This window comes from Pan troglodytes, chromosome 3, assembly GCF_028858775.2.
Source record: "Pan troglodytes isolate AG18354 chromosome 3, NHGRI_mPanTro3-v2.0_pri, whole genome shotgun sequence".
Taxonomy (NCBI): Eukaryota; Metazoa; Chordata; class Mammalia; order Primates; family Hominidae; genus Pan; species Pan troglodytes.
This window is the reverse complement of record NC_072401.2, coordinates 18,146,976-18,162,530: the sequence shown is the minus strand read 5'-3', so window position 1 is coordinate 18,162,530 and position 15,555 is coordinate 18,146,976. Positions and strand designations below refer to the sequence as shown.

The 15,555-nt window shown below is 40.4% G+C and overlaps 1 protein-coding gene across 2 annotated transcripts in view; it reads left to right on the top strand.

Moving 5' to 3' along the window:
- FAM184B (family with sequence similarity 184 member B) overlaps nt 1–15,555 on the top strand; it is a 153,381-nt gene that overhangs the window by 104,060 nt on the left and 33,766 nt on the right. For both annotated transcript variants that reach the window (XM_016951395.4, XM_024356047.3), the window contains exon 8: nt 13,543–13,640. In XM_016951395.4, the coding sequence (XP_016806884.3) occupies nt 13,543–13,640 (98 nt within the window). The remainder of the gene's footprint in view (nt 1–13,542; nt 13,641–15,555) is intronic.

The following is a 15,555-nucleotide window of genomic DNA, read 5'->3' as shown; positions in this document are numbered from 1 at the left end:
GATTTGGATGCCCTTTATTTCTTTCTCTTGTCTGATTGCTCTGGCTAGGACTTCCAATACTATGTTGAATAGAAGGGGTGAGAGTGGGCAACCTTGTTTTGTTCCAGTTCTTAGGGGGAATGCTTTCCACTTTTCCCCATTCAGTAGAATGTGGGCTGCAAGTTTGCCATAGATGGCTTTTATTACATTAAGTTATGTTCCTTCTATACCGATTTTGCTGAGGGTTTTAACCATAAAGGGATGCTGGATTTTGTCAGATGCTTTTTCTGCATCTATTGAGATGATCATGTCATTTTTTTGTTTTAATTGTTTATGTGGTATATCACATTTATTGACTTGCATATGTTAAACCATCCCCGCATCCCTGGTATGAAACCCACTTGATCATGGTGGATTATTTTTTTTGATATGCTGTTGGATTTCGTTAGCTAGTATTTTGTTAAGGATTTTTGCATCTATGTTCATTAGGGATATTGGTTTGTAGTTTCCTTTTTTTGTTATGTCCTTTCCTGATTTTGGTATTAGGGTGATATTGGCTTCATAGAATGATTTATGGAGGGTTCCCTCTTTCTCTATCTTGTAGATTAGTGTCAATAGGATTAATATGATTCTTCTTTGAATGTCTGATAGAATTCAGCTGTGAATCCATCTGTCCTTGACTTTTTTTGGCAATTTTTTTACCATTTCAGTCTCGCTGCTTGTTATTGGCCTGTTCAGAGTTTCTATTTCTTCCTGGTTTAATCTAGAAAAGTTGTATATTTCCAGGAATTTATCCATCTCCTCTAGGTTTTCTAGTTTATGCATGTAAAGGTGTTCATAATAGCAATTGAAACAAGTATTGCTGGGCTTGAAAGAGCTCATTCAGGCTGGGTGCAGTGGCTTACGCCTGTAATCCTAACACTTTGGGAGGTCAATGTGGGCAGATCACTTGAGGTCAGGAGTTTGAGACTAGCCTGGGCAACACGGCAAAACCCCATCTCTACAAAAAATACAAAAATTAGAAGGGCGTGGTGGTGTGTACCTGTAGTCCCAGCTACTTGGGAGGCTGAGGTGGGAAGATAGCTTGAGCCCAGGAGGCAGAGGTTGCAGTTAGCTGAGACTGTGCCACTGTACTCCAGCCTGGGCAACAGAGCCACAGACCTTATCTAAAAAAAAAGCACTCATTCAGCCAACTATTTATTGATCTCCACGGTCAAGTTCAATTGTGAAATACAGTTGTGTGTCACTTAATGACGATGATACATTCTGAGAAATGGGTTGTTAGGTGATTTTGTCATTGTGAGAACATTATAGAGTGTACTTACACAAACCTAGATTGCGTAGCCCACTATACACCTTGGCTATATGCTATAGCTTTTTGCTGTTAGGCTACAAGCCTGTACAGCATATTACTGTACAAAATATATGGGCAGTTGTAACACAAGGGTAAATATTTATGTATCCTAAAGTAGCTAAACATGGAAAAGATAATGTTTAACACTACATCTTTACAATGGCTATGTCATCATTAGGCAATAGGAATTTTTCAGCTCCATTATGAAGGCATACCTTGGAGATATTGCAAATTCAGTTCTAGACCACCACAATAAAGTAAATATTGAATAAAGCAAGTCACACAAATTTATTGGTTTCCCAATACATGTAAAAGTTATGTTTACACTATACTACAGTCTATTAAGTGTGTAATAGCATTATTTATAAAAATATGTATACCTTAATTAAAAAATACACTTTGTGTCTCTGTGTCACATTTTGGTAATTCTCACAATATTTCAAAATTTATTATTCTTATTATATCTGATAAGGTGATCTGTGATCAGTGATCTTTCATGTTGCTATTGTAATTGTTTTGGGGCACCACAAACCATGCCCGTAGAAGATGATGAACTTAATAAATGTTGTATGTGTTCTGGTTGTGTTCCAGAACCAGCTGTTCTCGTCTTTCCCTCTCTATCCTTGGACCTCCCTATTTGCTGAAACACAACAATATTGCAGTTAGGCCAATTAACAATACTAGAATGGCCTCTAAGTGTTCATGTGAAAGGAAGAGTTGCATATCTCATGTTAAATCAAAAACTAGAAATGATTAAGCGTAGCAAGGAAGGCATGTCAAAAACTTTGAGACAGGCCTAAGCTAGGCATCTTGTGCTGAACAGTTAGCCAAGTTGTGAATGCAAAGGAAAAGTTATTGAAAGAAATGAATAGTGCTACTCCAGTGACACATGAGTAATAAGAAAGCAAAACAAACCTACTGCTGATATGGAGAAAGTTTTAGTTGTCTAGATAGAAGATCAAACCAGCCACAACGTTCCCTTAACCTAAAGCCTAATCCAGAGCCAGGCCCTAATTCTCTTCAATTCTATGAAGCCAGAGAGAGTCAAGGAAGCTGCAGAAGAAAAGTTGGAAGCTAGCAGAGGTTGTTTCATGAGGTTTAAGGAAACAAGCCATCTCTATAACATAACAAGCAGCAAGCGCTGATGGAGAAGCTGCAGCAAGTTATCCAGAAGATCTAGCTAAGATCATTGATGAAAATGGCTAACTTAAACAACAGATTTTCAATGTAGACAAAACAGCCTTATATTAGAAGATGCCATCTAGGACTTTCACAGCTAGAGAGTAAAAGTCAATGCCTGGCTCCAACGCTTCAAAGGACAGGCTGACTCTCTCGTTAGGAGATAATAAAGCTAGTGACTTTAAGTTAAAGCCAATGACCATTTATCATTTCAAAATTTCTAGAGGCCTTAAGAATTGTGTGAAGTCTACTCTACTTGTGCTTTATAAGTAGAGCAATAAAGCCTGTATGATAGCACATCTGTTTTTTCAAGCCCAGTGTTGAGACTTACTGCTCAGAAAAAAAGAGATTCCTTTTAAAATATTATTGCTTACTGACCACCTGGTCACCCAAGAGCACTGATGAAGAGGTACAAGGAGAGTAAGGTTGTTTTCATGCCTGCTGACACAATACTCATTCTGTAGCTCATAGATCAAGGAATAATTTCTCCTTTGAAGTCTTATTATTTAGGAAGTAGATTTCTTGGCACAATAAGGGTGAAAAGAAAAGAAATACATTTCATTTCATAAGGTTATAGCTGCCATAGATAGTGGTTCTCCTGATGGATCTGGGCAAAGCCCATTGAAAACCTTCTGGAAAGCATTCACCATTGTAGAAACCATTAAGAATATTCATGATTCATGATTTATGGGAGGAGATAAAAAACAACAATAAGAGTTTGAAAGAAATTGATTCCAACCCTCATGGATGACTTGGAGGGGTTCAAGATTTCAGATGAGGAAGTAACTATGTAGAGACAGAGAACTAGAATGAAATGTAAAGCCTGATGATGTGACTGAATTGCTGCAATCTCATGATAGAACTTCAATGGATGAGGAGTTGCTTCTTAGAAATGATCAAAGAAAGTGGTCTCTTCAGTTGAAATTTACTCCTGATGAGACTTCTGTGAGCATTGTTAAAATAACAAGAAAGGATTTAGAATATTACATGAACTTAGTTAATAGATCAGTGACTGTTTGAGAGGATTGCCTCCAATTTTTAAAGACGTTCTACTGTGAGCAAAATGGTATCAAACAGTATTGTATGCTACAGAGAAATCTTTTGTGAAAGACAGAGTCAAGCTATGTGGCAAACTTCATTGTTATCTTATTTTAAGAAATTGCCACAGCTGCCCCAGCCTTCAGCAATGACCATTCTGATCAGTCAGCAGCCATCAACATTGAAGCAAGACCTTTCACAGCAAAAAGATTACAATACACTGAAGGCTCAGGTGATTGTTAACATTTTTTAGAAAAATAGTATTTTTAAATTAGGTACGTATTTTTAGACATAAGATTATTGCACACTTAATAAACTATAGTATAGTGTAAACATAACTTTTATGTGTATAGGGAAACAAAAAAAGTTGTGTGTCTTTGCTTTATCACAATATTTGCTTTATTGTGGTAGTCTGGAACTGAACCTACAATATCTCTGAGGTATGCTTGTAATTATTAATACTTTTGTCTTTTAACTTTTATGCTAGAATTAAAAGTGATTTGCACACTACTATTACAGTAATTTAGTTCTATATTTGCCTATATATTTACCTTTTCTAATGAGTTTCATACTTTTAGGCTACCCTGTTGCTGTTTAGCATCCTTTCATTTCAACTTGAAGAAATTCCTTTAGCATTTCTTGTAAGGCTGGTCTAGTGATGAAGAACTCCCTCCACTTTTGTTTGTCTGGGAAAATCTTTCATTTATTTTTGTTTGTTGTTGTTGTTTTAAATTTTTTTTTTATTTCCATAGGTTATTGGTGAACAGGTGGTGTTTGGTTACATGAGTAAGTTCTTTAGCAGTGATTTATGAGATTTTGGTACACCGATCACCTGAGCAATATACACTGCACTCAGTTTGTAGTCTTTTATCCCTTACCCCCTTCCCACCCTTTCCTCCTGAATCTCCAAAGTCCATTGTGTCATTCTTATGCCTTTGCATCATCATAACTTAGCTCCCACTTATGAATGAGAACATATGATATTTGGTTTTCCAATTCCTGAGTTATTTCACTTAGAATAATATCTCCAATCTCATCCAGGTCACTGTGAATGCCATTAATTCATCCTTTCTATGGCTGAGTAATATTCCATTGTATATATATACCACAGTTTCTTTATCTGCTCGTTGATCGATGAGCATTTGGGTTGGTTCCACATTTTTGTGATTGCAAACTGTGCTGCTATAAACATGCCTGTGCAAGTACCCTTTTCATGTAATGACTTCTTTTCCTCAGGGTAGATACCTAGTAGTGGGATTGCTGGATCAAACGGTAGTTCCTAGTTTTAGTTCCTTAAGGAATCTCCACACTGTTTTCCATAATGGTTGTACTAGTTTACATTCCCACCAGCAGGGTAGAAGTGTTCCCTGTTCATTGCATCTACACCAATATCTATTTTTTTAATGGCCATTCTTGCAGGAATAAGGTGGTATCATGTTGTGGTTTTGATTAGCATTTCCCTGATCATTAGTGATTTTGAGCTTTTTTTCATAGGTTTGTTGGCCACTTGTATATCTTCTTTTGAGAAATGTCTATTCATGTCCTTAGCCCACTTTTTGGTGGGATTGTTTGTTTTTTTCTTGCTAATTTGTTCGAGTTCATTATAGATTCTGAATATTAGTCCTTTGTCAGATGTATAGATTGTGAAGATTTTCTCCCATTCTGTGGGTTGTCTGTTTACTCTGCTGACTGTTCTTTATTGGTACCAACCCTATTGACACTATTCTGCAAGACAGAGGAAGAGGGAGCCCTCCCTAAATCATTCTATGAAGGCAGTATCACCCTAATGCCAAAACCAGGAAAGGACATAACAAAAAAAGAAAACTAAAGACCAATATCTTTGTTGAACATAGATGCTAAAAATCCTTAACAAAATACTAGTTAACCAAATCCAACAACATATCAAAAAGATGATTCGCCATGATCAAGTGGGTTTCATACCAGGGATGCAGGGATGGTTTAACCTATGCAAGTAAATAAATGTGATGCACCACATAAACAGAATTAAAACCAAAAATCACATGATCATCTCAATAGATGCAGAAAAAACATTTGATAAAATCCAGCATCCCTTTATGATTAAAACTCTCAGCAAAATTGGTATACAAAGGACATACCTCAATGCAATAAAAGCCATCTATGACAAACCCACATTCTAATGAATGGAAAAAATTCAGTAGAATGGGAAAAAGTTGAAAGTATTCCCTCTGAGAACTAGAACAAGACAAGAAAGCCCACTATCATCACTCTTCATCAACGTAGTACTAGAAGTCCTAACCAGAGCAATCAGATAAGAGAAAGAAATAAAGGGCATCCAAATCAGTCAAGAGGAAGTCAAACTTTCTTTTATTTTTGAAGGAGGGTTTTCCCAGGTATAGTATTCTTAGTTGGCATTTTTTTTTTAGCACTTTGAATGTATCATCCCATTCCCTTCTGGCCTGCAAGTTTTCTGCTGGAAAATGTTCATTGTCTTATGAGGGGGTTCTCTTATATGTGACAAATAGCTTTTCTCTTGCTGCTTTCAAAATTTTGTGTCTTTGACCTTTGACAATTTGATTATCTGTCTCAGTATGGTTCTTTGGGTTCATCTTATCTGATGTATTTAGGGCTTCTTGGATCTGCATGCTTATTTCCTTTTCCAGATTTGGGAACTTCTTAGTCATTATCTTTAAATAAGCCTTCTTGTCCTTTCTCTCTTCTTTTTTCTTTTTGCATCTTTGACTGAATTATTTCCAGTGACCTGTCTTTGAGTTCACTAATCCTTTCTTCTGCTTGATATAGTTTTCTATTAAATTCCTCTAGTGAATTTTCATTTCAGTTATTGTGTTATTGTGTTTTCAGGTCCATGATTTCTTCTGGTACTTTAAAAATATATCCTCTCTTTGTTGAAATTCTCACTTTGTTCATTCATTATTCTCTTTATCTTGGTAAGCAACTCTATCAGAGTTATTTTTATTCTCCGTCAGGTAAATCATATAACTGTTTCATTAGGGTCAATTTATGGAGATTTATCTTGTTCTTTTGTTTGGAACATCTTTGCCTGATTTTTATTCTCTTTGACTCTCTGTGTTGGTGTCCATGCATTAGACAAAGCAATCACCTCTCCCAGTCTTCCCAGGCTGATCTTGTACAAGAGAATCCCCCATTAATGAGCCTGGCCAGGTAATGGGGGTCTCTACCAACTCATTTCCTCCCAGTAAGAAGCAGGAAGCTGTGGTTTTCATTTGCTCACTCTGCACTGAGCCAAGGAGGAGCTATGGTATCTACCAGCCCAAGTTTCCACCTCCATTCTCTTCCAAGTGGCTAGAGTGTGATGGACCCTATAGAGCTCCAACAGCAGCAAGACAAAATCTAGCCCTCTAGGGACATCCCCCTTAGAAAACTTGGGGTGCTAGACATGCCGATTAACTCCTTTCCTCCTCTGGTTGAAGCTGGTGTAGGGGGTCTCTTCATGATCATATGGTACTTCACCAGGGGCAGCATCTTTGGCAAGAGTGTGTTCTGAATCTCCCTACCAGCTTTGGTGAGTCTGGTTTTGCATTCTCCTGGGGTGCAGGAGCCTTTTGATTAGTTTCTGATTTTTTACAAAGGGAATATGTACATGAATTATTGCTGAATTGATATGCTTATTGGGGAAAAAAGGGATCAGGACTTCCTTCTACCATGTTGCTGACATTACTCCTCTCAGGTTGATTTTTGAGTTGCAGTTTTTCAGATACTTGGTATTTGCACAACATGGTTTGAACTCACATCCAGTTAGGGCTTGATGCTGGTAGGTGACAATCAGGTCAACACAGCACAGCTGAGTGTCAGTGCAGTGACATGGAATTACGTGGATGGGAGTCAGAAAATACAGGGTTCTAGATTTTGTGCCACCCTCCAGTGGCCATGAGACCTGAGGCAAATGGCTGGACTTCTCCAATTTAATTCCCCATCTGTAAATCAAAGATGGCAGTGCCTTTCCTGGCTACTTCATAGAGCCATATGCATCCATGAGATAATGTATAGAAATAGACAAATGCAGTGTAGCTGGGAGCCAGTGTTGTTATCTGGGTGCATCAGCCCTTTTAGTGTTTTCAGTCCTCTCCCCTTTCTGGACTCCTGCCCAGGACTCCTTTAAATATAGCCATGGTCAATAAAGTGGCCCAGAAATTACATCCTGCAGATTCCCTTTCACAGGCTCTGTGTTGTCTCAGAGTACATTTGGAATTCTTTTTAATCTCTAATAACTGTCATGAGATCCTTGTCCATTATTCATGTTGCTTTAATTTTTTTCTCCCCTTTTCCCTGATCAGGCTTGCCAGAAGTTTGATGTATCTTTTCAAAAGCCAGCTTTTAGATGTGTTGGTCAGATGTGTTTTTTCTATTTCATTTGTTTTGTCTTTTATTTCTCTTTTCTTCTACTTACTTTGGATTTATTCTTTTGTTCATTTTCTAAATTCTTGAATGTTTTCTAATGAATACATTTAAATACTAATGAATACATTTAAAGCTATAAATTTCCCTCTAAGTGTATGTCTTATCTGTGTCCCAGAGTTTTAAAGTTTATCTGATTCTTTTAAACCTACCTTCTTATTGCTTTCTAATGTTCTTGCAATGTCATCAGATAGCACAGTCTGTAAAATGTGAGCACTGGGTTGAGATTTGCTTTGTAGACCAATTCAGGGTCAATTTTAAATAGTTCCTATACATAGGGAAAAAAGCATATATTCTTGATGTGGTAGTAAAACATGTATATTTGAAACCTGGCTCTGAGATATATTCACTATATGACCTCACATAAGTGTTAGTAGGTATTGGTTTATTTTTTTAGCTATTAGGTTTAGCTTGCTGATCTTGTTCGAATCTTCCTCATCCTAGCTCATTTTGTCTGCTTAATCCATCAGTTTCTGGGAGATGTATATTAAAATCTCCCATTATATATTTTCCCATTTCTCACTACAGATATGCACATTTTGCCTTATGTTTTCAGGCTCTGTCATTAGAGGGCTATAGCTTCATTATTATAGCATTTCAGTGAACAATTCCTTTTATCAGAAGAGCTCTCCATGTACAACTTAGCCAGTTCACATTTGTCCTAGCTACTGGTCTCATTAGAATTGTTTTGCCAACATATTTTGTGCTTTCTATTGAACAAAATTTCTTTGTAACCTTGAATTTTCCTTTCGAGACCTGGACCTAATTAATCATACATCATTTATGTATTTATATTGTAATAGTACATATGCTCATCTGATTATCTATTTTTCTTCCATGTTCACCATGCAATTTCCCCAGGTTTATACAGAACCTGAATTTATGGCAGGTAACTCACAAAGCTATTTTGCTTCTAGACTATGATATTTGCTGCTGGGCTTTGTGGGAATTAAAGATCTCTGAGATTTTTTTTATGCCCAAAATACCTGAAACTAGGAGGCACAGGAGGACCTTTTAGCCTCTGGTTCACATGTAGGTTATAATCTGCTTAGTCACAACATGTTTGAAAATACACAACAATGAACCAACCTCACTGGGCCCTGTGACCAGTTCATGTCAAACAGCTCAACTTTAGTTTCTAGTTACATAGAATAAAGAGGGAGGACTCAGGCTATGAAAAATAGCTGTGCAGCAGGTTCTCAGTCCCTGGCTGTAGGGTTTATAACATTTTAAAAACTATATCTGGGATTACTTTTACATTCACTTATGTTTAGGAAGGGAGAAAGAAAATGCTCCTATAACAGTACAAGGCAGAAAAACTTTTGTTTATTCATGTGTTCCTAGAACAATGCCTGGCACATAGTAAGTGATCAATAAGTATTTGTAAGAAAATTGTGGTAGCAAGGCCAGGTGCGGTGGCTCATGCCTGTAATCCCAGCACTTTGGGAGGCCAAGGCAGGTGGATCACTTGAGGTCAGGAGTTCAAGACCAGCCTGGCCAACACAGTAAAACCCCATCTCTACTCAAAAAAATAAAAAAATTAGCCGGGCGTGTTGTCACACGCCTGTAGTCCCAGCTACTTGGGAGGCTGAGGCAGGAGACTCACTTGAACACAGGAGGTGGAAGTTTCAGCAAGCCTAGATCACACCACTGCACTCCAGCCTGGGTGACAGAGCAAGACTCTGTCTCAAAAACAAAACAAAAAACAACAATAACAAAAAGAAAATTGTGGTAGCAAAAAGATTGCTATGGGAACTTCAAGAGGAGAAGGTATAATTGCAACAAAAAAGATTGTAAAGGCTTCATGAGGAAGTAACAGTTGAATAGGGCCTTGAAGAATAAGTAGGATCTGGAGATTAAAGGGTGCATCAATTAGGATTTGATCACAGAAACAAGCTAGTAAGAATGATATAGGATATGAGATTAAATTTAGGAACTGACCTAGCACAATTGAAGGAGACAGCTAAACACTTTACGTTCAGCTGTTGCTTCTTTATCTGGTGCTGGGCCTAAATTCAGCAGGGCGGGCCGCTGGAAGGAAAGAAGGACAGAAGTGAAGTGAGGAAGATCAAGAACGAACTGCAGCCCACAAGGCTGGGCTTGAACTGTGTCAGTATCTAAAGCCAGCAAGGCTCCACCTTTGCTAATGCAGGTGACCTGTAGGAGAATCAGGCATCCTTCATCATGGAGCTAGACATGCACCTGCCTGGGGATAGGGAGAACCCTGAGGAGGATCTGGCAGGTGTGGGAGGAGCTTCAGGCCTGGCTGCTGCCCCAGGAGCTGTACACACAGGCCCAGGATAGAGAGAACTAAAAGAGAAACCAGCAAGAGCTAAAGGAGCTGAGAGCCCAGCACCTGCCCTGGCCAATAAGGTGAGCGAGTAGATCATCAATGACATGTGAGAGCTGCAACAGCACCAGGTGCCCTGCATTCAAGCATCCAAGCATCCAAGCATCCAAGCATAACAAGGAAATGACTGCTGCTTCACTTCCATCTTCTATATTTTATGCAAAGTCACATGGTCCAGAGTATGTAGGGAAGAAAGTCCTGGGAAGTGTAGTTCTGGCTTAGCAGAGTTAACTCAGAACATATCCACCCCAGGGGGAAGATGAGGGCTTAGGGAGAAAAGCTGCGGGAGGCAGAGCGGATGTTTACTCTCTCTCAGGCCATCACTTTGGAGTGCCCCAGGACAGGTCCTCCTGGGCACAGTGGGCAGTGGATTCCCAAGTGCCATCTCCGTGCTGATTCTCTGGAAGTGGGCATCACATGGTATTCTGCTACATTTAGAGGCAATGCAAATGATTTAAACAGAACGTGAACTTATGAATCATAAAGGCACAAAGGGCTTCTAAAGCAGAACAGGAAAACACTCAAAGTTTGGGTGATGGCTGTCTCCACACGCCACCCTCCAGCCACATGCCCAGGGGATTTTCATGACAATGCAGCAATCCCAGGCCCTTCTCTCCATGGGATGTAAAGTGGGGGAAGGGTGGGTGCTGTGGCTTACACCTGTAATATGAGAACTTTAGGAGGCTGAGGCAGGAGGATCACTTGAGCCCAGGAGTTTGAGACCAGCCTAGGCAACATAGCAAGACCCTGTGCCTACAGGGAATGTAAAAAGTACCCAGGCATGGTGGGTATATACCTGTAGTCCCAGCTATTCAGGAGGCTGAGGTGGGAGGATCACTTGAGCCTCGGAAGTCGAGGCTCCAGTGAGCCATGATTTTGCAACTGTACTCTACCCTGGGTGACAGAGTGAAATCTTATAAAACAAAACAAAAAAACAACAAAAAAAGTGGGTGTGGGGCAAGTATGGGAGAGAGTGGTCCCCCTGCTATCTGGAGTGGCCCGTGACATATTTGTGTTTATTCATTTAGTAATGACTCACATGTGCCACACACTGTTCTAGGCATCAGGGAAACAGGTGAGCAAAGCCCCTGCCCTCATGGAGCTTACCTTCCAGTGAGGTAAACAGATAATTAAAAAGTGGACAAGTCAACGTTAGGCCGTGATATGTACTGTGAGAAAAACATAGAGCAAGGTGAGGAAAAGAGAGTGAGAGGGGGTGAGATTTTAGAGAAGGTGTCCAGGGAACAAAAATCCCAGGGAGTCCAGGCATGGTGACTTGCGTCTGTAATCCCAGCACTTTGGGAGGCGGAGGTGGGCAGATCACCTGAGCTCAGGAGTTCAAGACCAGCCTGGGCAACATGGTGAAACCCCGTCTCTACTAAAAATACCAAAAAAAAAAAAAAAAAAAAAAAAAAAAAAAAAAAGAACCAGGCACAGTGGCATGCACCTGCAGTCTCAACTACTTGGGAAACTGAGACAGGAGAATTGCTTGAACTCGGGAGACAGAGGTTGCAGTAAGCTGAAATTGCGCCACTGCACATCAGCCTGGGTGACAGAGTGAGATTCCATCTCAAAAAAAAAAAGAATTCCAGGGAATAAACTTGAGTGTTGAGTGTTCCTTAGGTACCTAATACTGTTCTAAGGACTTTACATTGTATCAGCTCATTTAATCCTCATGAAAACCTAAGTAATTTTCCCAAGATCACATCGTTAATAAGTAAAAGATCTGGCATTTAAACACAGGTTGTCTGGTAGCAGAGCCTAAGCTTTAAGCCAGGGATGAGCTGCTGGTTGCAGTGAGTGAAGTGAGGGAGCAAAGAATGCAAATATCAGAGGGAAGAGGGAACAGCCAGTGCAAAGCCCTGAGCCAGGTGCATGCTTGTTGTTTGGAGGAGTAAAACCAAGAGTTTGGTTCTGCACATGTGATAGTTTGAGAAGCAGGAGAGGAGGAGGCTTCAGCAGAGAAGACTAAGAAGCAGCAACTGGGGGGCGGGGGTAGGAGAAGGCCCAGGAAAGAAGGCTGCATAAAGGAAGGAATCATCAATATTTCCAGTTCTGCTGGGAGGCCCCATTAGTGCAGACCCAAGAATCGACCATTGGATTTGGCAATGTGGAGGTCTTCATTGGTCTTGACATTGATGGCCTTTTATAGATAATACAGTATGTGGAAAGGCAACCAAAGCAGTTTTGTTCCAGATCAAGGGTGGATGGGAGCCCAAGGCCCTACCCTCCAGCCTCAGCTCTGCCCCTTCCTACCCCTGAGACACCTCCCAGGATCCCTGGAACACAGTTTGACTACAGATATAAGCCAGCCCCTTTGTTTCACAGTTGATGAAACTCAGGTCCAAAAAAGGGAAGAAGCTGGCTCAAGGCCATACAACTAGTTAGTGAAAAGCACAGGTTACAATTATCACTATTCCGTGAGACAAATCTGTTCCTACCCTGTCTTATACTGTTTTCATGGACAGTGTGGTTATGACAAATAGAAAAATCAAAATAACAAGGTCTTTTTCACCTGTGTATCTCTGTGGGAAGGAGAGAATGATAACATGAGCAAATTCAATTCATAAAATATTCAGAAGCCTCATTGTTAACTAATCGTTCCCATATTCTTCTCCCATACTCCATTTCTGGTCATTCACCAAGTTCCAAGTTTTCTGATTCTACATAATGGGACATAGCAGACTACAAACTCTTAAACGGATATAATAGTAACACCAGTCACTCACACTTACTGACCACTAGCCATGAGCCAGCATTGTTCTCAGGTCCTCACAACAGCCCCATGCAGCAGGCTTAACAAGGAAACAAGGACCTCTCTCTGAGGGTTATGCATGGAACCATACCAGGAAGTGGTCAAGAGTTCAGTCCCCAGGGTCCTATTGTCCGGTTGCATATTTCATTTCCACTCCTCCCTGATGGTGGCACCCTAGCCAGGTTACTTCCCCTCTTTATGCTTTAGTTTTGTCAGCAGTGTGAAATGCTTCGTAGACTGAAAAACAGGATACAGGGCTCAGGGCTGGCATTAATCATAGTAAGCCAGGCACTGTTCTAGTCACGTCATCATCACAAGCCTTGGCATCCCCTGCAAGCAGGGCACCGATAGTGGGTTGCTGGGGGCTCCCTCTTCTCTGCTCTCTGATTTGAATAAGCCACAGGTTGAATCATGAAGCTGTACTTAAGCTCATCTTGCCTTTTTTTTTTTTTTTTTTTTTTTTTGCCTTAGGATCCATGCTTGAAGCTGGATGAAACTTCGCCGAGAGGAGAGGAGTATCAAGACAAGTTAGCAGCTGAAGAAGGAACCAGCAGTGATGAAGAAGAAAGGTACAGGAGGACATGCAGACTTCTGAGTGCTCCATTGAATGAGGACTCAGATGTGGAAGGATTCATCCATTCATTCAGTCTATCCTCAAGTATTTATCACTGCTCCTTGCAGCGTGCTTGGGGAGGCAACAAGCATATCTTGTATGTCTTCAGCACAGCTATGGGCTTCACATAAACTATCTTACTTAACTGTTACAACAACCCAGAGAAGCCATTTTTTAGCTTAAGAAACTGGAGCTCAAAGAAGTTAGCAAACCTGTCCAAGATTCAAACTTGCACTGGCCCAAAACCTCTGCCCCTATGTTTCCAAGTGTTCTTTAATTAGGGGTTATAAGGAAGCTTTGTGATCCTGAGGAAATCCCCACCTATACCATCTATGTCAGTCAGCTATTGCTGCTCTAACAAACACCCCCAAATATCAAAGATTTAGCTCATAGATGAGCTACCCTTATGATTGGCTCTATCAGGCTCTGCAGTTATATTAGGTCGTTTCTACACCGCTATAAAGAATCCCCCAAGACTGGGTAATTTATAAAGGAAAGAGGTTTAATTGACTCACAATTCTGCTTGGCTGGGGAGGCCTCAGGAAACTTACAATCATGCCAGAAAGGGAAGCAGGCATATCTTACATGGCGGCAGGTGAGAGAAAAGTGTGTAGGAGGAAATGACAAACACTTATAAAACCATCAGATTTCATGAAAACTCACTCACTATCACAAGAACAGCATGGGGGAAACTGCCACCATGATCCAATCACCTCCCACAAAGTCCCACCCTCAACACGTGGGGATTGTGGGGATTATGGGGATTACAACTCAAGATGAGATTTGGGTGGGGACACAAAACCTAACCATATTAGCGGGACTTATATGAGCTTGGCTCCTGGGTGAGGGTCAGGTGTTATTGCTCTGCCACAAACTACAGCTTGTGTGTGTGTGTGTGTGTGTGTGTGTTGTGAATGGGATTGTGTTCCTGATTTGGTTCTCAGCTTGAATGTTGCTGGTGTATAGGAATGTTAGTGATTTTTGCACATCAATTTTGTATCTTGAGACTTTGCCGAAGTTGTTTATCAGCATAAGGAGGTTTTGGGCATAGAAAACTATGGGTTTTCTAGATATAGGATCATGTCATCTGCAAATAGGGATAGTTTGACTTCCTTTCTTCCTATTTGGATCCCCTTTATTTCTTTCTCTTGCCTGATTACCGTGGCCAGAACTTCCAATACTATGTTGAACAGGAGTGAGAGAGGGCATCTTTGTCATGTGCTGCAAACCTATTTTTTAAATGGACAAAATACTCAAACAAGCACTTCCCTAAAAAAGATATATGTGAGGCCGGGCATGGTGGCCCATGTCTGTAATCTTAGCACTTTAGAAGGCCAAGGCAGGTGGACTGCTTGAGCCCAAGAGTTTAAGACCAGCTTGGGCAACATGGCAAAACCCTGTCTCTACAAAAAAATACAAAAATTAGCTGAGCGTGGTGGCACATGCCTGTAGTCCCAGCTACTCAAGAGGCTGAGGTCGGAGGATTGCTTGAGCCTGGAAGGTTGAGGCAGCAGCAAGCCGTGGTCACACCACTGTACTCCAGCCTGGACAACAGAGCAAGACCCTGTCCCAAAAAAAGAAAAACAAAAATATGTGAGTGGCTCATATGAACATGGACATGTGGTTAACATCATTAGTCATCAGGAAATGCAACTTACCACCACAGTGAGACACCATTTCCCACCCACTGGAATGGCTAAAATTAAGAAGTCTGACAACACAAAATGTTAGCAACAATCCAGGGCAACTGAAACTCTCATACATTGCTGGTAGGGTCTAAAATGGTAAATCACTTTAGAAAACTATTTGATTGTTTCTTGAAACATTAAGCACATACCTACCAGCAGTTCCACTTTTAGGTATTTAAGTAA